Raw genomic sequence first — 26,596 nt, 5'->3', positions numbered from 1 at the left:
TCCCAGCACTTTGGGAGGCTGAGGCAGGTGGATCACTTGAGGTCAGGAGTTTGAGACCAGCCTGGTCAACATGGCGAAACTCCAGCTCTACTAAAAATACAAAAAATCAGCTGCACGTGGTGGTGCACACCTGTAATCCCAGCTACTCAGGAGACTGAGGCAGGATAATCGCTTGAACCCAGGAGGCAGAGGTTGCAGTGAGCCAAGATCACACCACTGCACTCCAGCCTGACAGAGGAAGACTCCATTTCAAAAAATCAAACAAACAAAAAAACCAAAAAAACAAAAAAAACTACCTGGGAATATATTAAGTATCACAAAATTAATTTAATTTTAAAAATCTGCATAATGTACTGAATAGAGAAAAAAGTACATGAAAAGGTCATAGAAAAATAAATATAAATAAACGAAAAGATGTTCAACTTCACTCAATGTAAGAGAAACGTACATTAAAATTACAGTTAATTCTTTTTCTTGGGAAATCTATCAGCAAAAAGAATCTAAGAAGGCCACATGCTGTTTAGGCTGTAGGAAAACAGGCACTCTAATACATTGCTAATGGGAATGCAAAATTGGTACAATCCCTATAAAGGGAAATCTGACCATATGGAGCTTATACTATTAAAAAAAAAAACCCTGAGTACATATAAAATAATGTACATTCAGTTATTGTGTTCCACCATTTGCAACAACAAAAGATTAGATTAAAACTCAACTATCCATGAAAAGGAGATTATTAAATACAGTGAAATTATAAAAGACAATGAGGAAATATCTATGTACTGACATAAGATCTTCAAGATATATCACTAAATCAAAACAGCAACTATTCACAATAGCCAAGATATGTACTCAACCCACATGTCCATTAATGAATGAAGAAAAATGTGTATACACACACACACACACACACACATACACACACCAGAATACTATTCAGCTATAAAAAAGGTATGAAAAAGCTGAAAAGTATTCTGGTGTGTGTGTGTGTGTGTGTGTGTATACACATTTTTCTTTCTTCATTCATTAGTGGACATGTGGGTTGATTACATATCTTGGCTATTGTGAATAGTTGCTGTTTTGAACCAATGACAAAAACCACATGATTCTCAATAGATGCAGAAAAGGCCTTTGACAAAATTCAACAACGCTTCACGCTAAAAACTCTCAATAAATTAGGTATTGATGGGACGTATCTCAAAACAATAAGAGCTATCTATGACAAACCCACAGCCAATATCATACTGAATGGGCAAAAACTGGAAGCATTCCCTTTGAAAACTGGCACAAGACAGGGATGCCCTCTCTCACCACTCCTATTCCACATAGTGTTGGAAGTTCTGGCCAGGGCAATCAGGCAGGAGAAGGGAATAAAGGGTATTCAATTAGGAAAAGAGGAAGTCAAATTGTCCCTGTTTGCAGATGACATGATTGTATATCTAGAAAACCCCATCGTCTCAGCCCAAAATCTCCTTAAGCTGACAGGCAACTTCAGCAAAGTCTCAGGATACAAAATCAATGTACAAAAATCACAAGCATTCTTATACACCAATAACAGACAGAGAGCCAAATCATGAGTGAACTCCCATTCACAATTGCTTCAAAGAGAATAAAATACCTAGGAGTCCAACTTACAAGGGACGTGAAGGACCTCTTTCAAGGAGAACCACAAACCACTGCTCAATGAAATAAAAGAGGATACAAACAAATGGAAGAATATTCCATGCTCATGGGTAGGAAGAATCAATATCATGAAAATGGCCACACTGCCCAAGGTAATTTATAGATTCAATGCCATCCCCATCAAGCTACCAATGACTTTCTTCACAGAATTGGAAAAAACTACTTTAAAGTTCATATGGAACCAAATAAGAGCCCGCATTGCCAAGTCAATCCTAAGCCAAAAGAACAAAGCTGGAGGCATCACGCTACCTGAATTCAAACTATACTACAAGGATACAGTAACCAAAAAACAGCATGGTACTGGTACCAAAACAGATATAGACCAATGGAACGGAACAGAGCCCTCAGAAATAATGCCGCATATCTACAACCATCTGATCTTTGACAAACCTGACAAAAACAAGAAATGGGGAAAGGATTCCCTATTTAATAAATGGTGCTGGGAAAACAGGCTAGCCATATGTAGAAAGCTGAAACTGGATCCCTTCCTTACACCTTATACAAAAATTAATTCAAGATGGATTAAAGACTTAAATGTTTGACCTAAAACCATAAAAACCCTAGAAGAAAACCTAGGCAATACCATTCAGGACATAGGCATGGGCAAGGACTTCATGTCTAAAACACCAAAAGCAATGGCAACAAAAGCCAAAATTGACAAATGGGATCTAATTAAACTAAAGAGCTTCTGCACAGCAAAGGAAACTACCATCAGAATGAACAGGCAACCTACAGAATGGGAGAAAATTTTTGCAATCTACTCATCTGACAAAGGGCTAATATCCAGAATCTACAATGAACTCAAACAAATTTACAAGAAAAAAACAAACAACCCCATCAACAAGTGGGCGAAGGATATGAACAGACACTTCTCAAAAGAAGACATTTATGCGGCCAAAAAACACATGAAAAAATGCTCATCATCACTGGCCATCAGAGAAATGCAAATCAAAACCACAATGAGATACCATCTCACACTAGTTAGAATGGCGATCATTAACAAGTCAGGAAACAACAGGTGCTGGAGAGGATGTGGAAAAACAGGAACACTTTTACACTGTTGGTGGGACTGTAAACTAGTTCAACCACTGTGGAAGTCAGTGTGGCGATTCCTCAGCGATCTTGAAATACCATTTGACCCAGCCATCCTATTACTGGGTATATACCCAAAGGATTATAAAACATGCTGCTATAAAGACACATGGACACGTATGTTTATTGTGGCACTATTCACAATAGCAAAGACTTGGAACCAAGCCAAATGTCCAACAATGATAGACAGGATTAAGAAAATGTGGCACACATACACCATGGAATACTATGCAGCCATAAAAAATGATGAGTTCATGTCCTTTGTAGGGACATGGATGAAGCTGGAAACCATCATTCTCAGCAAACTATCGCAAGGACCAAAAACCAAACACTGCATGTTCTCACTCATAGGTGGGAATTGAACAATGAGAACACATGGACACAGGAAGGGGAACATCACACACCAGGGCCTGCTGTGTGGTGGGGGGAGGGATAGCATTAGGAGATATACCTAATGTTAAATGACGAGTTAATGGGTGCAGCACACCAACATGGCACATGTATACATATGTAACAAACCTGCACGTTGTGCACATGTACCCCAAAACTTAAAGTATAATAATAATAAAAAAAAAAAAAATGAATGAGGCCAGGCATGGTGGCTCATGCCTGTAAGCTCAGCACTTTGGGAGTCTGAGGCAGAGAGATCACCTGAGGTCAGCAGTTCAAGATCAGCCTGACCAATATGATGAAACCCGGTCTCCACTAAAAATACAAAAATTAGATGGGCGTGGTGGCATGTGCCTGTCTGTAATCCCAGCTACTCAGGAGGCTGAGACAGGAGAATCGCTTGAACCCGGGAGGCGGAGGCTGCAGTGAGCCGAGATCGCGCCATTGCACTCCAGCCTGGGTAAGAGGAGCAAAACTCCATCTCAAAAAAAAAAAAAAGAATGAAATCCTGTCATTTACAGCAACACAGATGGAACTGGAGGTCATTGTATTAAGTGAAATAAGCCAGGCACAGAACAACAAATCTTGCATATTCTCATTCCTATGTGGGAGCTAAAAAAGTTGACTTCATGGAGGTAGAGTTGAATGAGGTACCAGAGGCTGCAAAGGGTACGTGTCAGTGGGATGGGAGGGGTAATTAAAAGAGATTGGTTAATGGGTACAACCACACAGTTAGACAGAATAAGTTCTGCTGTTTGATAGCACAGTATGGTGACTTTAGTTAACAACAATGTAAGGAGATTTGAAATGTTCCCAACACAAAGACATAATAAATGTTCGAGGTGATGGAGATCCTAAATACTCTGATTTGATCATTACACATCGTATGTATGTATCAAAATGCCATATGTACCCCACTGGAGTATGTAATAACAAAATTACCTGGTCAATTAAAATTTTGACAAAATATGTTGACATACCACTAAATGCTTTTCAGAAAGACATTAATGGTAACAACTAATATACTACATTTCCCACATATTGTTTATGGATCATTTCATTTAATCTTCAGAACAATCCCAATTTTGTGAATGAGAAAATTAAAGTTCAGAGAGATAGCTAATTTGCCAAAGTCACATAAATAGGTGGTGGAAATGCAATTTAAATCAAGATACTCTTTCTTCAGAACCTGTGCTCTAATTATCAAGAGCATCTGTTTTTATCAGTAATATAAAAATATCTATTTCATTGAACCTTACTGACCTAGAATATTAGTGTTATTTTCATCTTATTCAATTTGATGTATTTGAAAAATGGCTTCTGTTTTGATTTCCATTTCTTTCATTACTTATAAAGTTGAACATTTTCATGTCTATATGAACCTTATAGATACACAAAAGCATTTACGTTAAAATGAAATTCCATAATGAGTTTTGTAATAGTTCAGAAGAAAAAAGGTTACTATTTATGGATAATAACACACATATAAAGGACTACTTCAGCTATAACTATTTGCTTTAGTAACACTTCATTCAAATTTAAGACATGTATATGTTTTTAATTTTTTGTCTTGATGATATGCATGAATAATGTGGTAAAGCAGAAAAGCTACCAGCTACTTACCTCATTATTTCCTCTCGATCTCCATGACTAGCATGTTCTGCCTGTATCTTCTGTCTTAATCGATTAATTTCTTTGTCCAGAATTGATGCAGATTTTTCTACTTCTATACGCTCTGGGCAGATTTGTCTTGCTTGTGACATTTTTGCCTAAGAAAACAGATGTTTATATCTTTAAAACTCTTCTTTGATATAACAATTCATTATACTACTTGTGCCAAAATATGCAAAGTAAAATTCTGAACTCACGTTTAAGAAATGTATTTTAATTACATTTAATATCAATGTTATTTATATTTATCTAAGTTTTATATTGAAGATAAAGTCCAGAGTAATGACCTCAAGAGAAAACTGCATTGCTGTGTGTAACTAATAAGGTGCAAGATCTCCACAACTTCCTAGTGAAACAAATTTAATGCAGCAGTTACGAAAAGCTTGCTACCCAGGGCACCGAGGTGAGATGTAGGTTTCCACATCCTTTAGGGTGGACTCTGAGCACCAATGGTATTAAAAACACAAACAAACAAAGACCCTCATGGGGTAAAGAATACAAGGCACTTTTATACATAGTACTTTTTTATATTCACAACTTTCTGTATTATTCTTAAACAAATGAGGAAAACAAGTAAGAAAATGAATTACAGAGTTTAGATCATTTTCCTTAAGATATAAATGCAAAATTGGAATCCATCTGTTCTGGTTAGGACAAGGTTGTCTTCAATTTATTCTCCTCTAAACACTGGGTCACTGCTTAGAATTGCCAACAGACATGTCTCGTAGGAGCTAAAATCTAGCCCAGCCCACAGCCCAACTACTCACTGGAAGGGGTGCCTTTTCCAGACACACAAGGGCTATCCGCTTGCCAAGGTGGGCATCTAAGGAGCTATGTTAGCTGAAAGACAGTGCTAGTTTCTAAAGCACTCAGAGGCATAATACAGGACTGTTGGAGTCTTGCCTATTTAAGTCCTCACACTTTGAGGGTCCCTAAGCCTCTTCTGTTGATTCACCCAAACACCTATTACTCTATGTGAAACAGAAATTCAGACAACTTGTCTGTTTTTAGAAACATGACATTAGGGAAAACACACTTTAATAATCATGGCTAAGGCTGAAAACAAAATAACTTGAAAAAAATGGTAAAAAACCTCTAGTTCTTTCTCTTTCATATCCAGTTCTCGTTTCTTTTTATTTAAGGTATCCAAGTGTTCTTTTTGTTTTTCTTCATAATGTCGTTTCCCTCGTTTTTGGTTATCCACTTCAGAATCAGCAAGGTTTAATTCATCCTGTTTGAACAAGCCAGAATAAAAGATTGTTTTAAGAAAATTTCCAGCATAGGTATAAAGATAATAAACAACTCAATAAAGTGGCTAGGATTATGCTGTTTGAAGAGGCAAGTGTTATTATATCCATATGTGTCTGAATAGAAGTGAGAAGTTTCCCAAATTAGGAAGTCACATTAAATTCAAATTCTTATCTGAATTGCCCATATATTATGGTACTTTCAGTTTTATTTTAATAAACTAGGTGTTTTTTGGGGAATCCACATTAGCCTTTAAAAACTTAAAACAATGCAAGTGTTAGGTATTTATAGAGGACACCTGAAAAAGGATACCTGGTTTTAAAAAAGGTGGGTCGGCGAAAAAGCAAGGATGTAAAATTTAACACTGATTTATTTAGTCACATCTGGTATAACTTCACAATTTTGAGCATAAAATACAACTGGAAAGAAGCTATCCCAAGATCACTTAAAAAACAAACAGTAGTAGATATAAGGTAAAGATGCATACTATAATGCACAGCCACCACTGGAAAAATAAAACAAGAGGTATAGCTAAAAAACTGGCAGAAGAGATAAATGAACACTCATAATTACTTGGTAATCTCAAAGGGGACATAAAGAGGGAAAGTATGAAGAACAACAAAAACAGGACAATTAAAACACAAATAGTAGCTATTACTTCATGATGAAATATAGAATGCTTTCTTTCTAAGAACAAGAGCAAGGTAAGGACTTCCAGTCTCATGGCTTCTATTCAACAATGTACTAAAGGTCAACAGTTGTTGGAGGTCCTGGCTAGTTCAATTAAAATAAAAGGAAATAGAAAGCATAACAATTAGAAAAAAAAAAAAGCGTGATACTGTATTTATACAAAAACACATGATGGTACATAAATTCCAAAAGAAGAACTTTAAAACTAACAAGTGAGTTCAGAAAGGTCACTGGATACAGGTCAATACAAAATTCAGTCATGTATCTATATACTAGGAATAATTGAAAAATGAAGTAAAACATTTACTATACCATGAAAAACAGCCAACACATATCCAGAATATATAAAGAACTCTTACAACTCAAAAATAAAAGACCCATAACCCAACTGTAAAACGGGCAAAGATTTAAAAAGACATTTCCCTAAAGATAAACAAATGGCCAATAAGAAAAAGAAAACTACCAAGAGTACTAGCCATAAGGAAAATGCAAATCAAAATCACAATGAGATACCACTTCTCACTCACTAGCATGGTTAAAATTAAAAAGGCAGAAAATAACCAGTGTTGATAAGGATGTGGAGAAACTGGGACATTCAAACACTGTTGGTGAGAACATTAAATGGTACAGTCACTTTGGAAAGTTTCAAAGTTCTTCAAAATGAAGTGTAAGCATATAGCTTAGTAATTCCATTCCTTGGTATCTGAGACAAATGACAATACATATCTATACAAAAACTTGTACATGAATGTTCGCAGCAGCAGCACCCAAATGTCCATCAATTGATGAATGCATAAATAAAATGTGAACATGACTAGGCAATAAAAAGTAATAAAGTTCTGACACATGCTACAACACGGATGAAACTTGAAAACATTATGCTAAGTTGAAAACATTATGCTAACAAAAGACCACATACTATATGATTGTACTCATATGAAATATCTGGAATAGGCAAATCTACAGAGATAGAAAGTAGATTAGTTTTTGCCAGGGGATGGGGACAGGAGAGAATTGGGAGTGACTATTAATCAGTACGGGTTTCTTTATTAGGCGATGAAAATGTTCTAAAATGGTGGAAATGGTTACACAACTCTGAATACATGAAAAATCATTGAATTATACACTTTAAATGGATAAATTTTACTGAACAATATATAAATAATGATTAGATCCTGTTGAGTTTTTCTATATCCTTGTTCATTTTTGGTATAGTTGCTCTATCAATTATTGAGGAAGTTCTATAAGATTTTGCTTCCCTTATGTTACAGCTCTAATATTTGTTGCACACATACTTAGAATTGCTATGTATTTTTGGTGGACTGAACCTTTTGTCATTACGTAATGCCCTTCTTTGTCTCTGGTAATTTTATTTTGAAGTCCACTTCATCTGATTTTAATATAGCTACTCTTGTTTTCCATTGATTATTATTTGCAAGATGTACCATTTTCCATCCTTTTACTTTCAACCTGCCTATATGGCTGTATTTGAAGTGAGCTATTTATAGAGAGCATATAGTCATGTTTTAATCTACTCTGTCCATATCTGTCTTTTGTTTATTTAGACAAATAAGTCTAAATTTAAGTCTGTCATTTTATTTTTTGTATTCTGTTGTTCATCTGTCTTCTCTTTCCTGCCCCATGTGGTTATTCCAACATACATTAAGGATTCCATCTCGATTTATCTGTAGTACGTTTTAGTGCATCTCCTTGTATAGCTTTTTTAGTAGCTGCGGTAGGTATTACATTAGATACACCAAACATCACAGTCTACTGGCATAATTATTTTACCAGTTTGAGAAGGATAGAAATCTTACCTCCCTTTTGTATCCCTTTTCTTTTCCCCATTTTAAATATAATGGTCCTAAATACTTCCTCTACATACATTTAGAATCATCTCAGATATTATAATTTTTGCTAGCCTTCTAAACATAATTTTTAAAACTCAAGAAGTAAAGTCTATTGCATTTTTTCCTATTTTTATCTCATTTTTTTTCCTTCCTGATGTTCCAAGATTCCCCCTTTTATTTTTCCTAACAAATTCTCTAAGTTTGCCTTTATCTGAGAATATCTTGAATTTTTCCTTTATTGCTTGGAAATATTTTTGGTGGACACAGGGTTGACAGGTCATTTCGCACTTGAAAAATGTGCCACTTCCATCTGGCCTCCATGGTTTCTGATGAGAAATATGCTGTCACTCAAAAATCCTTTTCTATATAAGGTTTTCTCTTGCTATCTGTAAGACCTTTTCTTTAATTTCCAGAAGTTTCACTGTAATGTGTCTTATTGCAGATTACTTTGGGTTTATCTTGTTTTCGGTTTACATACATTCTTTAATCTGTAAGTTTATGCTTTTTGCCAAATTTGGGAAGTGTTTAGCCATTACTTTTTTAAGTACTTTTTCAGTCATGCCCTCTTTTCCCTCACTTTCTAAGACTCCAACAATACAAATGTCAACTATTCTGTTATAGTTTCACAGGTCCCTAAGATGCTGTTTGTTTGTTTCAGTCTATTTGTTTTTCTTTAGTTTATTTTTTCTCTGTTGATCAGATTTATGAGGAATAACAAGGGAATATTATGAAAAACTTCATGGTCAATTTTGTCTCAAAAAGTATGTGCTAAAAATAAAGTCAATTGAATTCAGCTTGAAACATAACTGAGGTAGCTGACAAACAAGAGATGAGTAGTACTTTATTTCAAGTTGGCTTTTACAGCAACTAATCTTTGAGTTATTGAAGCAAAGCTGGGACAACAAGCAAGCACAGAGACATTCTACATGTACGAGACGTCTCTGCTCCTGGTTCTGATTTTGAAAAATCATAAAGAGGTGAAAAAAAAAAGCTATAATCCTCTAGGAGAAATGGAAATTTGGCGATTTATTCTCCTAAAGCCATGAACAGAAGTGTTTAATACTAATTGATCTAATGATGAAAGTTTGGTTCCCACCATTCTTTATATTCAATTTTTATGCTATTTACATTTAACCAAAAATTCTTTTAGGCCAGTATCCATTGAGTACATGTGGATATAAAACTAAAACATAAAATACATACGTAACACAGTATCAAAAATATATACCTTAAGTGGGTCTGCTAGCTCTGATAGTTGATTAATTTTTAATTTAATTGCATCATACTTATTTTCTGCTTCTATTTTCAGACTTTTAAGATGCTCCATATTTTCTTTTTGTTGCTCCATATGTTTCTCAACCATTTTCATTTTGCTTTTATTTTCCTGAGCTTCATCTTCCTGATAAAATTTAAACAGCATATAGGGTTAATTAAAATACTTTAAGTTTTCAAATAGAAGAAACATATAAATAATTCTGAGAGAGGAGAAACTATAGGCTATATGCAAATCAGATCAAATACAAATAGAAAGAACACTAGAATATTTTTATACTCTTAATGGTAAATTAGGAAGTAGAGGAAAACAAGCTGAAAAATCAGAAGGGATGACATTTAGGAGACAATATTCTGCTTAAGATCATAATCAAAAAGAATAACTTTCATTCTATCTATTCATTTTTTCCAAACTATACAATATATATCTTGTGCCAGAGAATATGTTAGATGCTAAGTAAACAAAGATAAATAAGATATTATCCATATGTTTAAGAAATTTAGTTGGCCACGTGCAGTGGCTCATGTGTGTAATCCCAGCACTTTGGGAGGCCGACACGGGTGGATCACCTAAGGACAGGAGTTTGAGACCAGCCTGACCAACAGGGTGAAAGCCTGTCTTTGCTAAACAAAAAATTAGCCGGGTGTGGTGGTATATGCCTGTGTAATCCCGGCTACTTGGGAGGCTGAGGCAGGAGAATTGCTTGAACCCAGGAGGCAGAGGTTGCAGTGAGCCAAGATTGCACCGCTGCACTTCAGCCTGGGCAACAAGAGTGATACTCCGTCTCAAAACAATAATAATAATAATAATAATAATAATACAAAAATTTAGTCTATCAAAAAAAGGAATTAAAGCAGAAAAATAAAAAGCAGAAAGTGAAAAGACTACTAGTAAAAAATGGAGACAAATTCTTATCAGAGTAAAGCTTCACTAGCACTGAGACTTATTCCATTTTGTGCACTGTTGTATTCCTTAGCAGTTAATATGCTTTCTGATACAGAGCAGACACTCAATAAATATTTACTCACTTTAACAAAACTGTGCCATTTATCTAATTCACTGTTTACTGCAACTCAGAAAAAGCTAAGTGTCATAAACAGATTCCCGAAAAAAAAAAATACAGTAAAAAATGTGTTGAATTAAAATGAAAAATACTTATTTGAAAAAAAAAAAAACAAGACACCAACTAGAACTGACTAAAAGATGATCCTGACATCTGTGCCCATTCATATTGATACTGATGAACTCTGAGAGTGCCTATGTGAAAAACACTATGCTCAGTAGCAGGGTTTGATGGGCCCTTGTTTAGAAATACAATTAAGTTTTGGTAAAGTTTTTTTCCATGTGATAGAAGACAAAATCAATTATTACGCATGAAAGTTATATATACACAAAACATTAAAAAATATGAAGGCTATATACCAGGTAGTTTTTACCTTCTTGGTGAATGGAGACAGCAATCATAAAGATAGCTTCAATTAAAAGAACTTTCTAAAAAAGCTGAGTTGATGCCATTCACCTAAATGGTGGCTTTACCCTTTAATATTACATTTAAATTGAAAAAAAGTATTTTACCAAAGTTGCAATATCTACAGACTGGTGTTCTTCTATGTTCTCAAGTTCCCGAATTTCAGAAATATTTTTTCTTATTTTCATCTAAAAGAAAAGTATTTGGATTTTAGTAACATAAAAAAAAATTTAAACCAAAAATCTTGGGAAGGATGTATTAATCTACAAAGCTCTATAATGTTGATAAAAAAGAAGGATTCCATAATTAATGAAAGGGGTACATTAGTATTAAATCAACCAAAGGAAATTACATATAAATTCTGCCATATCATTCTTATATACTAATCCATTCCCATGCAAAAGAGATATAAGTAATCCATCTTAGCATTTTAAATGATAGCACTGTTGAGTCCATCGAGAAAAATTTTTCTGAAACATCCAAAGTCTCAAGTTATGGAATGATTATTCTAATCCAGTGGTTTTCAAAATATGATCCAAGTAACCTATTGGGGTTTCTGATATCCTTTCAGATGGTCTGTGAAGCCAAAACTATTTTCATAAAAACAATTAGACATTATTTGCCATTTTTATTAGCATTTTCTCATGAGTGTATATAAGGTTTATAAATATATGATTTGTAATACCACAACAGACTGAATGCAAAAACTGATATAACTATTTAATTGAATTTTATTAAACTTGGACATCAGATACTTAAAAAATATTCCAATCTTCTCACAAAATCTTTTTGGTTTCAAAGCTTTGTTTTTTTAAATAAAAAATATTTCTGTTAACTAAGTTTATTACTATTTTTAAATGAATTGATATGGTTTGGCTGTGTCCCCACCCAGATCTCACCTTGAATTCAAGTTCCCATAATCCCATGTGTTGTGGGAGGGACCCGATGGGAGATAATTGAACCATGGAGGCAGCTTCACCCCTACTGTTCTTGTGGTAGTGAGTAAGTCTCATGAGATTTGATGGTTTTATAAGGCATTTCCCCTTTTGCTTGGCTCTCTTTCTCTCATGGCTGCCGCCATGTAAGACGTGCCTTTTGCCTTCCGCCATGATTGTGAGGCCTCCCCAACCATGTGAAACTGTCAGTCCATTAAACCTCTTTTTCTTTATTAATTACCCAGTCTTGGGTATGTCTTTTTCAGCAGTGTGAAAACAGACTAATACATGAATTAATAAATATTCTTAAATTTTGTTTTAATTTTTAAAAATGTAAACGTTGATAGATATACCCACATAAATGAAAGCTCTTTGATGAGTGTAAAGGGGCTTGAGGCCAAAAGGTTTGAGAATTGCTCAGAGTCAATAATGGGATCTTAAAATCAACTTGGTAGTAGTAAGTTGAAAAAAACAAAAGAAGGTTTATTATTATTATTTTTTTACCTTTAGTTCTTTATAATGTAGTTGGCACCTTTTAAGAAGTTCCTCATTGTGTTTAATATCTTTTTCAAGGGCAGATAAATGTTGCTGAAGATTTAATATCTGGGCCGTCTTATTTTCAACCTCATTCTCCAAGTCACTTGATAGGAAAGGAGAAGATAAAAAATACTTTAAATCTTTTTCTCAATATTACAAATACTTTAGACCTTTACAAAGAAAGCCTTATTTATAGTAAGTTATGTGCTAAATCCTTTTCAGTTAAACCAGTTCCATAATCCTACCAAGCTATTAATCATGAAAATCATTGCAGACATTTCAAAAAACATTCTAAACAGAAATCAAGTTTTACTTATTTCCTTAACAAGTAGAGTTGACTCTTGAACAATGCAGGGTTTGAAATATGTGGGTCCACTTATACACAGATTTTCTTCTGCCTCTGCCACCCCTGAGACAGTAAGACCAACCACTCCTTTTCCTCAGCTTATTCAATGTGAAGACAATAAGGATAAAGACCTTAATGAAGATCTACTTTTATTTAATTAATAGTAAATATATTTTCTCTTCCTTATGATTTTAACATACTCTTTTCTGTAGCTAACTGTATTGTAAGAATATAATATATGATATACTGTATGGTATAATATACTATATTTGTAGTATATTGTATAATATACTGTACTGTATATACTGTATTATAATACAGTACATAATACATATAACATCTAAAATATATATTAATGAACTATTTATATTATCAGTAAGGCTTCCAGTCAACAGTAGGCTATTAAGTTTTTGGGGAGTCAAAAGTTATATAGACTTTGACTGCATTGGGGGTCAGTGCCCCTAACCTCTGCACTGTTCAAGGGTCAAATATACTTATGACTTATGTGTGCCAGTATTATGCATAGTGGCAGACAGAAGTAGAAACAGAATTAAGATGTAACTCAAAAAAAAAAAACAAAACCAGGAAATAAACTATAACATTAAAATGTTAACAGGATACTAGATTATATATCCATAGTACTACAGGAGCATAAGAGTGAATCTGGGAGAAGAGAGAACTGAATTGTATTCTCTAAATTTTTTATCAGCTGGACCAACTAGGGGAGAAGATAAAAAGAAATACAAAAATACAGAGAGTGATTAAAACAGATAAAACTAATAGCTTAATACTTCTGTTGGTGAATAAACGCAACGAATGTGTGAGGAGTGAAGGGGAAGAACAGGACGACAATAAGAAGACATGGAGAATAAATAAAGTACCAGATTCCAAATTCATAAAAATGAGTCTCCATACAGCAGAGTTAAATGGCTTCAGAAGTGATCTTTTCCTCACTAATCCAAGTATCTGTCTTCCAAAGCTGTGTGCTTGGTGGAAGAGAACTACCTTTGTAGTTAAGAACAACTTTTCCCTGGTCTGGGGGATATTCCCTGGAGCTGGCCATATTCCACTAAGATGCATATTTCTCCACATTTTAACATCTCTGAAATCTGAAACCATTTTGCAGTTCGTGGTTCAATTAGCATTTATTTCCTTTTTACTGGTACATAAAATAATAGTATACACAACATTTACTGGTATGTAAAACAACTGTGCTACCTTGCTAGAATTTTTAAATTAAAAAAAAAAAGGCTCAATAAATGTTAGCTGAATAAATGATAAAAATGTGGAAAGGAAGAGAATAATGCAATTTCTGATAAAAATGGGGCCAGGTGCAAAAATGTAATATGGGCCCTCAGGATTTAATATGAAATATTTATTTTATCATATATAAACCTAAACTTTTATTAACAAACAGTAATTTTGCTAAAAAAAAAAAATTGCGGCTGGGCACGGTGGCTCACGCCTGTAATCTCAGCACTTTGGGAGGCTGAGGCGGGCAGATCACTTGAGGTCAGGAGTTCGAGACCAGCCTGATCAATATGGCGAAACCTTGTCTCTACCAAAAAGTGCAGAAATTAGCCGGGTGTGGTGGCACGTGCCTGTAGTCCCAGCTTCTCGGGAGGCTGAGGCAGGAAAATAGCTTGAACCCAGGAGGCGGAGGTTGCAGTGAGCCAAGATTGCACCACTGCACTCCAGCCTGATCGACAGAGTGAGACCCTGTCTCAAAAAAAATAAAATTAAAATTAAAAAAATAAATTGCCAGGCCGGGTGCGGTGGCTTACCCCTGTAATCTCAGCTCTTTAGGAGGTGGAGGTGGGTAGATCACTTGAAGCCAGGAGTTTGAGACCAGCCTGGTCAATATGGTGAAACCCTGTCTCCACAAACATTAGTTGGGCATGGTGGTGTTTGCCTGTACTCCCAGCTACTCAGGTGGCTGAGGCACAGGAAACACTTGAACACCGGAGGCAGAGGCTGCAGTGAGCCAAGATCCTGCCACTGCACTCTAGCCTGGGTGACACAGTGAGACCCTGTCTCAAAAAAAAAAAACCAAAATTGCCAGGTAAACAAACTTTGGAAAATACAGCCTAAGCCAAAAATGAAAACCAACAGAATAAGCAAGACAATATTGTTATTATACAATTTTTCTGAACATACAGAATAAATTTAAGCAATCAATGTAACTTTAATAAAACTAATAAATTTTACAACTTTGTTTTTACTGGGTAAAACTAATTCCTATACATTTTCATGTAGTGGTCCTCCTTAGTTTTTTTTACTGAGTTTTTACATAGAGAACATGTTACCTAATGAAAAATATATTAAGCCTGAGCTGAGTATGTGAGTTGTTTGTGTGGGATGAATACATCTTTCCCGACAGCCTATCTAAAGTAGTATACTCGTCACTCTCTTGCCCCACAGTATGCTTTATTTGTCTCCACAGCACTGATCACCACCCAACCTAGTATTCATTTATAGTCTATCTTCCCCTTAATTTAAGATCCAGTAGAGAAGTTTTGTATATTAATACTTTGTTTCCTTATGTGTCTTCTGCCGTGGTTAGTGCCTGGAATATTAGATACCCATTAAGTATTTGTTGTTTGAAAGAACAAATAAAAGAATAAAATTTTAAAGAGCATACTTCAGAAGATTACATTAAAATGTTACAGCATTTTAACAATTCAAAAATTCACAGGTAATTTTTTTTATGAACCACCCTGGTAATCATTCTAAGGGCTTGCTTACACATTATGTGTACTTTTGTAACTGAAAACGGCATTGAGATAATAAACAAAAGCAATTGCCAGAACACCAAGGTGCTAGTCATTCAACTTTTTCTATTGCTAATTGGTGTTTTACTAAACTTTCCAACATCCATTATGGTTATTTTCCTTTATTCTGCTCTCCCATAATCACATAAAAATGACTAGAAGAAATCTATTTCAACAAAACTCTCATTTCCCCTACACATACAAGTCATTTATAATTTATTATTATTTTTTTTTTGCTCAGTTTTCTTAGACATTTCTTTTACTTAAGTCCTAAGTTCTTCTACTGAAAATCTTCTAAGTCATTAATTCAGGCCCAAACCATCAATTCATCAACCGAATGAATTCAGTTGAGAAATCATGGGGTTGTTTTTGATACCAAAATTTCTTTCTGCATGCTCATGAATCTCTTATTAGTTTTTCGTTTAACTTCTCAATTTGTCTCTTCTAGTAGCTGTATTTTCCCAGGCATGTGTTCTAATCATGTCAATTGATCTTCTTTCTAGAACTGTGCAACTCAAAGTACCAATCAGGGACATTACAAGGAGCTTGAGCCAAAATGTAAACCAGCCTGCTGTATCCTCTCTGAGACAAATGGGCAAAACTAAACAGCGAGCACAGTGATGTAGCTGATTTACATTCTGAGTCAAGCTCCTATCTCCTTGAGGACAAGTAACAAATAGTGTACAAATGATCCAGTTGAAGGAATACGTTCTGGATTATCAGTCCTGAATGCCGTTGTTAAAGTGAGATGCAAGATAACTGTCAATCTCGAATTCTATGACTAGGTAAGTGATGTTTTAAGACCAAGCACTGAGATAGATTACTCACGTCCTCACTGAAACAACCACTAAAAGTGTAGTATGAAAGAAAATCAACCCCAAAGGAAGCAGTGGGAATAATACAGTAAAGCTAAACTTGACTCTAACCTTATTTCAGAATCCACATCTCTGCTTAGGAACTTAGGTCTTGTATTTTCAGATGAATAATAACGTCCTGCAAAAACTTGATCACCATCAGCAGTAAAAGCTTCTCTACAATTTTTGGGTGGCTTTTGTGACTGCATTACTTTACGAGCTACAGAATTATTCTAAAAGAATAGAAGAAAATAAATTTTTTAAGACGATGTGAAAATTTTTCTGATGTACGGAATTTCAAAATGTTACTCGTCCTTATTATTTTAATATGATTCAAGTATTCTTTTTAAAACATTCAAATAATTTCATAAAGTTAAATATAAGAATTTTAAAAACTTTCAAGGTTAGAAGAATTAAAACGAAAAAGTCTTAAAACAGTTTAGTAAACAATGCTTCATGACAAATTGGTGTATATTTATTTTTAAATTCGAATATTGCTATCTATTTAAAAGTTAAAACTATTCAAAGTGCTTTTTAATGTGAAAATATAGACTATAGACCAGTTCATACTAATTATTTTTTCTAAATGACTTTTACACCCTAGAAAAGATATGAATGAACAGCAAATTCCAATAAAAGATTAATATACTGAAATATGTAGGGAACGTCTGGAAATATTTAAGTCCTGGAGGAAGTAAAAGAAGATTAGGTTAATTAAGGCCTAATCAACCTCTCTGGGGACAGACCTTTACAACAAGGCTTCATTATTTTTCTCAAGTACCATTCTAAAATATGAGTAGAGCCCACAAATAATTACAATATGAACATATGTATATGTATATACACACACACACACACACACACATTTGAGTTATCTAGACCCTTCTTAGCATCTATTAATGAGAAAAAAAGACTTTTGTTTGTTTTGATTACAGATTTGTTTTAAATAACAAGACAATATAAATCACCTTGTCCCTTCTCAGCAAATTTATGCCAACAGAGGAAACAAAATATGGTGATCTAACAAGCACATAAAAACACCTACACAGATAAACAGTAAATATTGATTTATCTAACAGAGTACAAAGTTATATGAAAAAGAAGTCATAAGATATCAAGCAAAATATTTAAGTAGAATAATATATGTACCTGTAAGGGCAAATAAAAAATAAATTTGGCAGCCAAACAAAAATGAACCAAAAAATTTTATAGCACCATGCACCAAAAGAATGATATGAATTTGTGAAATGATTTTACAAAGAACAGCTGAAAGTTACAAAGTTCCATGGGGCAGAAAACGTACAAATCAACCAGTTTCTATATTATCCTACAGATTTTCCTATCAGGTAAAAGTACAATAGTGAAACACATCAACAACTCTATGATAAAAGGGGAATAGGAATTTATATAATCATCTTCAGTTTTAAAAATTTAACAATAACATAAAATACAGCAAAGATCTGGAGGTCTTACTTTGATTAGTAGCACTGTCTCTATGCCTCTCATGTCAATTAGGCTATTTGCCACAACTGCATTATCTATTTCTAAAGCTGTCAGAACTGTTGGAAACTCCGGATGATAAGCAGCTCTAGGAGACAAAAATACAGGAGGATTAACTTAGCAAATTTTAATTATAAATATATACATATGAAAATCGTGTGTATATATATATATAATGGAGTATATATTTTCCATATATATTTGTAATGGGGGAAATTATAAATAACAAGACAATATCAAATATCTGGTAACATTTGAAAACATAGCTGCATAGGTTTATTTATTTAGCATTTATATAATACTATGTGCTAGGCACTGTTATAAGCATGTTACAAATATTAGCTCATTCAATCCTCATAACAACCACATAAGATAAATAGTATTATTCTCTCCATATTTTTTTCAGATGAGGATGCTTCAGAGAGTTGAGTATGTTCCCCAACGTCATGAAGCTAGTTATGTAACTGGGCTAGGATTTAACCCAGGCAGCTCAGCTCTAGAGTCCAGATTCTTAATCAATATGCCCTGCTGCCTACTATAATTAATAATTACAATTTCCTTAAATCTCATACAGTTATCATACATAAGTCAATTCTTTAAAATTCATTATAAACAGCTAAACAATCTTTTCCCTGATATGAGAAAAGAAAAACTGAAGCAAAGTTTATTCCCAACACAGAGGAAATATGAAAGAAAAGATATTCTTATGAATTGTAATTTGGCCTCATGAAAGAGACAATCTTTCAACTAAAATGTAAACCATTGAGCTATTAATAGCACTGAAAAATGAACATACTAAGAATAGGAGGTACAGGAGCAATGAATGGCTGAGGAGGAGGAGATGGTGGTAGCATTCTTAGTGCTTTCCTAGTCCTAGAATTCCAAAACAAAGTATCTTTGCATGCATGTTTTATACCTATTTATCCATTAATTCAACACATATTTAGTGAGCACCTACTCTGTGCCAGGTGCTGTTTCAGAGGATAAAGGGAGCAGTATACAAAACAGACTACACCCTGTTCATGGAGCTTACATTTTTTTGAAGGAAGACAGAGAATAAAGAAAAAGAAGGGAAGGGCAGCTTATGGTGCTTTTTAACACACACAAAAAAGACCAGAAAAAGCCTCACTAAGGTAACACTGGGCAGATACCTGAGGAAATGATATAGTCACATAAGTAACCTTAGAAGACCATTTCAGACAGAGGGAAGAGCAATCGCGAAGACCCTAAAAGGTGTGTCAGAGAAGCAAGGAGACAGATTGCCACAGTAGGCAGATCAGGGAGGGAAGTGTTTCTAGAGATAGGATAAGAAAGATGGTGAGAGGACAGATCACCCAGGCCTAGAGGTCACAGTCAGCCCTGTGATAAGGAAAATAGCAAAGTTTAGAGTCCTTTGAGCAGAGGCACAACATGACCTGACTTTATGTTGGCTGCTGTACTGAGACTGTGGTGCCCAGTAACCAGAAGCAAGGAGATCAGCCTGTGCAATCCTCAAGGGAAACATGATGATGGCGTCAGCCAGTATAGTCACCACACAAGTGGTCAGATCTTGGATATATTTCTAAAGTACAGCCAGTAGGATGTGGGGTAGCAGAAAGGAGTCAAGAATGACTCTGCAATAGAGAAATGAAGATGGAGAAGATTACTGAAAGTGCAGGTTTTGGGGTGGAAATCGGGAGTATGGCTTTCAGACATGGTAAGTTTGAAATGCTTATTGGGCATCTAAGTGAAAAATATATATTAAGTATATTATATTATAGAGTTCAGAAGAAAAAGGCAAGCTACAAACATAGTTTCACAGTCATCAATGTATGATCTGTAAAGCCATGAAATCCGATGAGTTCACCTAGGGAGAAGTGCACACCAAGAAGAGTTCTGGAGCACTGGTACAGTCAGCAGTGAGGAGGAAGAAGCAAAAGATACCAAAAACGAACACTTAGAGAATTAGGAAAACGAGAAGAGTGAGGTCCTTGGTGCCAAGTGAAAAAGTGTTTCAGGAAGAATGAAAGGATCAAGGGCAAATACTGCCAGTAAGTAAAATTAGTGAATAGTAATGACTTTGAGTTAACTGAGTTAAGCAAAGTGAGGCTTGCTGATGCCTTGATGAGAGCTGTTTTGGTATGTGGTGAAATTATAAAGTCTGACTGGAGAAGGTTCAAGAAAGAAGGTAGAAAGAAATTAGAGACACAGACAACTCCTTTGAGTTTTTCCTGAAAAGGGAAGCAGAGAAAAGAGACAGTAGCAGGTAAATGGCTTTTTAGGACAGAGTTCAGGTGGAAAAAAAACAAGGATAAGAAAGAATAGGGTGTGGGTGCTCTAGAAATGTCAGGCAGTCAATGAAACAAAGTAGGGAACAAGGAAATCAAGAAAGGGAGTAGGAGTCTAAGAGGGGAGGATGTGGTAGGCAGTTCTGGTGAAATGTAGACTCTCGATAGCCTGTTGAGAGCACAGGTTTTGACACTAGGAAGGTGTCACCATTTTGGGGCAGCCAAAGGCCATCATTACATGAAGCTGTTACTACCAGTTTCCTCTAAGCACCAAGTCACAACTACTTCTTCCTTTTGCTATTCGTCCCTGGGATTTACCTCATACTGGCTTATATTACAATTAACAGTATGTTGAGGGAGGATACAAAATCAGTCTAGCAGAGCCAAAAGTAGAAAGGAATATTAGTAATGAGATGTTGGTGACAGGGGACAAGAAGATAATAGGACATAGGTTCACAAACAATGTTAAGCAGAAAGTCTAAACAAAACATGCTGACAAAGGAAAAAGTGCACAGAAAATCTAATCTAGTCAAGTATAATAGGCCTCACTGGTAAGCGGAGTTACAGGACAAAATGATTTTTTTCATCCTAATTATACTTAAATCATTTGATAAAAAGATGTGATTTCTAAAGCCAAGTAAAAGGAAAAACACCACTAAGTTAAAATATAGCAAAAAAAATGATTAAAATTTGGTGTATTTTTATTTTATTTTTTTGAGACAGGACCTCCCTCTGTCACCTGGAGTGCAGTGGCACGATCACAGCCCACTGCAGGCTTGACTTCCAGGGCTCCAGTGATCCTCCCACCTCAGGCTCCTGAGTAGCTGGGACCACAGGCACATAGCACCATGCTTAGTTTATTTTTGTATTTTGGGTAGAAACGGCGTTTTACCACATTACCCAGGCTGGTCTTAAATGCCTGGGATCAAATGATCCACCTGATTCGGCCTCCCAAAGTGCTGGGATTACAGGTGTGAGCCACCGTGACTGGTCTAAATTTGGCGTATTTTTAATTTCTCCAAATATAAGAAGATATAAAGTGAGAAGTTATAACAGACTATGAAGAGAGCTGTGGGGAGCACCAGAAGGAGATGAAGAAAAGCCCACAAAATAGGCTGAGAAACACCTAAAGAGTATGAGAACCAAGAAAATGGTGTCATAGTAACAAAAGGAATATGAAGTTTGAAAGAAGGTGTATTTAATAGTATCTAATGCTTGAGAGAAGGTAAATATCAACTGGATTCGGCAACAAGGAAATAACTGGAGAATGTAATTAACATTCAGGGACTAAGAGTGGTAAGTCTATGAGTGAATGCAGTCTCCCCTAGCAGACGTATGTTTTTAAAAGAAGAAACGCAAATCAGAGACCTACCATGTTTAAAACGAGAGAAAATTTAACAGGAAAGTTTAAGGCTCAGGAGAGGGCTGAAATAATTTTTTTAAATGGTTAATAGAGTCAGGCAAGAAAGTATGTGATTCAAGGCACAAGTAGACTAGCCTCAGACAGAAAGAATCTCTCTTGAGATGGGGGCAAGATGTACAAATGCAGGCATACTAGCAGGAGTAATAGTTTAGTAGCTTCTATGTCCTCTGAAAAGAAGAAACAAGACCATCTTTATAGGAAAGGAAAGCACATTTTCTGAATACTCCTTATGAGCTAGGCACCTTCCTAGGTACCTCTGTTAAGGTTATCTAGCGTAAGCCTAAATGACTGAAATGAGTCCTATGTATCTGATGCATTATAATACCCTAATAATATTTTACTATTATTTTCCACATTAAAATAATATAGCCAGTTTTTATATTTGGCATTTGAACCATAATTCATACCAAAAAATTTCTTCAAACACAGAAAAAAATCACCCCTTCAAAATGTTTACAAGGCAGGTAAAGTTAACAGAATGTTAGACATACTCAAGACTCTTGTCAATATCCTGTCAACACCCAAAAGGATTAGAATCTAGTTTCTTCCACAACTCCAACAACTTGTGTTTCAGCTACCCGCTCCTGAAGCCAAAACATGGACTTTGTCATCCCCTAGACCTGTTCCATTCAACTTGAATTTCTCACTCTTACCACAACCTCCTATCCTTCCAGACTTATCATGCATTTAAGCATATTCTCTAACTTCACTGAGGTGGGTCTAAACACTTTCTCGTAGGCCTCTCTTTCTTTAAACTAGTTTGTCAACAAAACACTCAACTGCTTCCCTCTTCCCTTTCTGCAGTACCTACCCACTCTAAAAAACTCTAATATTTATCTAACAGTACAGACTCTCCCTCCACTCACATCTCTAAAGAAACATTATTAGTGAAAAATCCTGTAGCCACTAGGCTTTTATATCTTAAGCAGACTTTGAGTCAGCTTCCTCTCTCATTCTCCTTGGCAGCCAATCTAAACCCTTAAAGAAGGTACCTCCTAGCAACTCCTGAGGCCCTTGTTCTCAGCACATAAACTCACCTACTTTCAAGAAAACTGGCATTATGACACATACATTGGATCCTTTGTCACATGTGTTTCGTGGCTAAGTGATTAGAAGCACAGGCTGGGACACACAATGTGCCAGCAAGGCAGTGCCAGGCACTCTTCTTCAGAGTCCTTGTGGCAGTTCACAGAGCAGGCCCTGCCAGAATGGCCAGGACTATTCTCTTTGGTCCTAAAATGACAGTTCGGATTCAAGGAGGACATTCCTCACAAATGATGGCATCCTTCAGCTAGTCACTCCAATCAGAAACCTAGGAGTCATCCTGATTTTTCCTTCCCTTGCATTCAATTAACAAATTTTATTGATTTTGCCCAAATCTCTGTGCTGTTTCTTCCTATCAAAAATGCAAATGCTATTTTTTGCAGAATAACTCCCAATGTCATGCTTCCATGCATTTTGCACACAGAATTCTATTTGCCTACAAGGCAATTAACTTTTTCTATCACTTGACAAACTCATCAGTTAAAAGACTGATGATTTCTCAACTCCTCTCTGAATTCGTCCTTGATCTACCTATTAACATGAGTTAATCACACACTAATTTACCAAATATGAGAGACATCGCATTAGACTTCATTAAAAAGAAGGTTTATTTTAAAAAGTGGAGATGGGAGAGAAAAGAAATTTTAAAATGTCATCTGGGAATAGATGTATACATTCATTTTTTTTGAGACACGGTCTCATTCTTCACCCAAGCTGGAGTGCAGTGGCATGACCTTGGCTCGCTGTGTCACTACAACCTCCACCTCCTAGGCTCAAGCGATTCTCCCACCTCAGCCTTCCAAGTAGCTGGGACCACAGGCACATACCACCAAGCCTGGCTATTTTTTTGTATTTTTGGTAGACAGGTCTCCCCAAGATGCCCAGGCTCGTCTTAAACTCCTGAGCTCAAGCAATCTGCCCACCTTGGCCTACCAAAGTGCTGGGATTACAGGCATGAGCCCCTGTGCCTGGCCTACATTCATTTTTAAAGTATTAGCCAGTAGTTAGCAAAGAAGCCAGTTTGGGTACTGAGCTCCCTTGAAAAGACTTGTTAAGGTCATCTAAGAACACAATTACTGCTCTTTACGGATTCTGTGAAACACCTTCAAAATTTAACTGTGTGTAATGGGTGCCAATGTTCTTCCTCAGGCCCTCCCTCTTAATTTGGTCATATCATTTTCCTCACTGGTGTAATTTCTAAGCCATACTACATCTGTTTCCCTGTAATGTCTCCCACATATAAGAACTTCAATGGTAGGGAGTATTTATCTATGTTTCTCTAACGCCTAGAACTAATACCTAGACAGAAATTAAAGTGGCTTGATGAAATTTTACAAATCAGTGGTAAAGATATGATTAACATTAAAAGTGTTTTAACTCTTTCCAATCTTGCATATGATTAAGCAAAGCCAGAAACATATTCAATTACTAATGCCTTACCTGTGTCTTACATCATATATCTCATTCCGAAACTCAGAAACTATTATCGGTGGCCGTGAGGTCCCTGGTAAATAAAACCTTTTCATGAGTGCCTGAAGGACCCTTTCATCAGCATGATTATGGCAACAATAGGCCTGCAGAAGCCCTTTTAAGCAAGATTCAATAGCCAAAGCAAGTTCTGGGTCCCGAAGATGAATGCAAGCTCCTAAAAGTGAGAGAAAATTACAGAAGGGCTTATAAATACTTATTTTGAAATATTAACATCACTCCTCTTTAATTATAGCATATAAATGACTTATATTTTTATATAAAGCAGTTTAAATGACATTACAGATCACTTAATCATGGTTTATAAATGATTTAACATACTTTTATATAAAGCAGTTTAAATGATATTTTAACTGAATGGGAAATCCCCTACACCCATAGGATACAATGGAGAGAAAATCCACCAAATCCTGTGAAAAAAATTGTCCCACTCTAATGTAAATGAACGGTGGCTTTTCTATGTTCAGTTTATACTATTCTAGCCTTCCAATGGGGTTCTGAAAATCAAAGGATTTTCAAAGTCCTTAACAGGATGTGAAAAAAAAAACCCTCATCCTTTGAAATGGATCCTGGTATAAAGGTACATATCATTTAAAAGAGATATTACTACAATACTTAAATGCAATACTTTACTAACAAAATATATTTATAAACATTTTCACCTAATGATTTTCAGAATTAAAGATAACCCCCCAAGAAAACGTGACTAAAAAAAAATTTTTTAAGTACCATGTATATGTAAGAGTAAAGTAACCACAGATTTTACAGTTGGAAGAGAACTTAGAAATCATGCCGCCCAACCAAAATAGAAACTAAGAAAGAAAAGTCATTTTAAAAAGATTACCAAAACTCAGGTAACTGCTCCTTCAACTATATCTTGATGTTACTGTTTTTTTTTTCTGAATGATCAATTATATTACATTAGTTCATTTACTTATTCACTCATTTATTCAGAAAAACAAGAACCAAATCATTCAACTCTATAATTACTTTTCCTTTTCCAAAGTTCTCTTTCTTTCGGATATTTTATGCTTTAAAAATATAAAACGAAAGCTACAAAGCTTTATATGATTTCATTATTTTATTTTTTTAAATGAAATCATTTTATTTTGAAAACTTCATTCAATCATTCTGAAAATAAAAACTTATTTCTAAAGTTTATTATAACCTTGCTAAATTAAGACAAATACCTAAAGGGCCTACAGGTTTATAGGTAAAATGTCCTTGTCTATAAGCATCATCTATGGCTTTAAGAAGAGCTGGAACATTAGGGCCAAATCTTTTGAGTCGATCAGTTTTACTATCTTTCAATTCTTTCAGTTGCCTCTGATTGTAGCTCAGTGCATGCTTCACATCTAATTCTTCTCTCCTAAAAAAAGCAGAAAAACAGAACATATATGTGATAGTTTTACAGAAACATTTAACCTTTGCCCATAACACCTACATCCCAGTGAATGACCCAGCTAGCTACCCTAAAAACCAAAAGCAGAATTATTTATTTGAAAATAATTTTGTTACCAGAGAAAAACAGTCTGGAGTCCTCAAAACTTGGCATAAAAAAATAATGCAACAATGATGGGCTAGGAATCCCAGAAATTGTTCAACTCTACAACTATAAGAAAAGTCTTGAAAAGTGATTTTAAAAGAGCCAGCTGGCTGTAGGTGCACTGCCCATGAGTTAGCCCTGCTCTGCAAAGTATTTCACATAAAAATAAAATCTTTTTAAAGAGATCCCTTATTATGTAGAAGAAACAACCATATTTGCTCTCTTCATATAAGAACAAAACTATATGATGTAAAAGTAATTGAAAAAAATCATTCTAAGGATGTTGCAACTTACTTAATTTTGTCATGTTCTTCTTTGTCCTTTTCTATGGCTTGCTGAAACTGTTCGATCTCCTGATTGACTGAATTTTCTTGATTTTGAAAGGCCTTTACTCTCTCTTTTAACCAAGATATTTTTTTTTGTCTTTCCAACCGTTCAGGTTCCAAAGATTGGTCAGTACTAACAGTAAATAACCCAAAGTGAAAAATGTTAGTTTAATGAACAGCCTAACATTTAAAGA

At 35.2% G+C, this 26,596-nt stretch overlaps 1 protein-coding gene across 4 annotated transcripts in view; it reads right to left on the bottom strand.

Moving 5' to 3' along the window:
• SMC6 (structural maintenance of chromosomes 6) overlaps nucleotides 1-26,596 on the bottom strand; it is a 135,409-nt gene that overhangs the window by 25,124 nt on the left and 83,689 nt on the right. For all 4 annotated transcript variants that reach the window (XM_054548361.2, XM_002812267.6, XM_054548362.2 and 1 more), the window contains 10 exons: nucleotides 26,371-26,535; nucleotides 25,721-25,899; nucleotides 24,483-24,687; nucleotides 18,282-18,396; nucleotides 16,881-17,041; nucleotides 12,805-12,940; nucleotides 11,473-11,553; nucleotides 9,853-10,023; nucleotides 5,930-6,067; nucleotides 4,789-4,934 (listed from right to left, as the gene is read on the bottom strand). In XM_054548361.2, the coding sequence (XP_054404336.1) occupies nucleotides 4,789-4,934; nucleotides 5,930-6,067; nucleotides 9,853-10,023; nucleotides 11,473-11,553; nucleotides 12,805-12,940; nucleotides 16,881-17,041; nucleotides 18,282-18,396; nucleotides 24,483-24,687; nucleotides 25,721-25,899; nucleotides 26,371-26,535 (1,497 nt within the window). The remainder of the gene's footprint in view (nucleotides 1-4,788; nucleotides 4,935-5,929; nucleotides 6,068-9,852; nucleotides 10,024-11,472; nucleotides 11,554-12,804; nucleotides 12,941-16,880; nucleotides 17,042-18,281; nucleotides 18,397-24,482; nucleotides 24,688-25,720; nucleotides 25,900-26,370; nucleotides 26,536-26,596) is intronic.

Source organism: Pongo abelii, chromosome 12 (assembly GCF_028885655.2).
Source record: "Pongo abelii isolate AG06213 chromosome 12, NHGRI_mPonAbe1-v2.0_pri, whole genome shotgun sequence".
Classification (NCBI taxonomy): domain Eukaryota; kingdom Metazoa; phylum Chordata; class Mammalia; order Primates; family Hominidae; genus Pongo; species Pongo abelii.
This window is presented reverse-complemented; position numbering and strand designations above follow the sequence as displayed.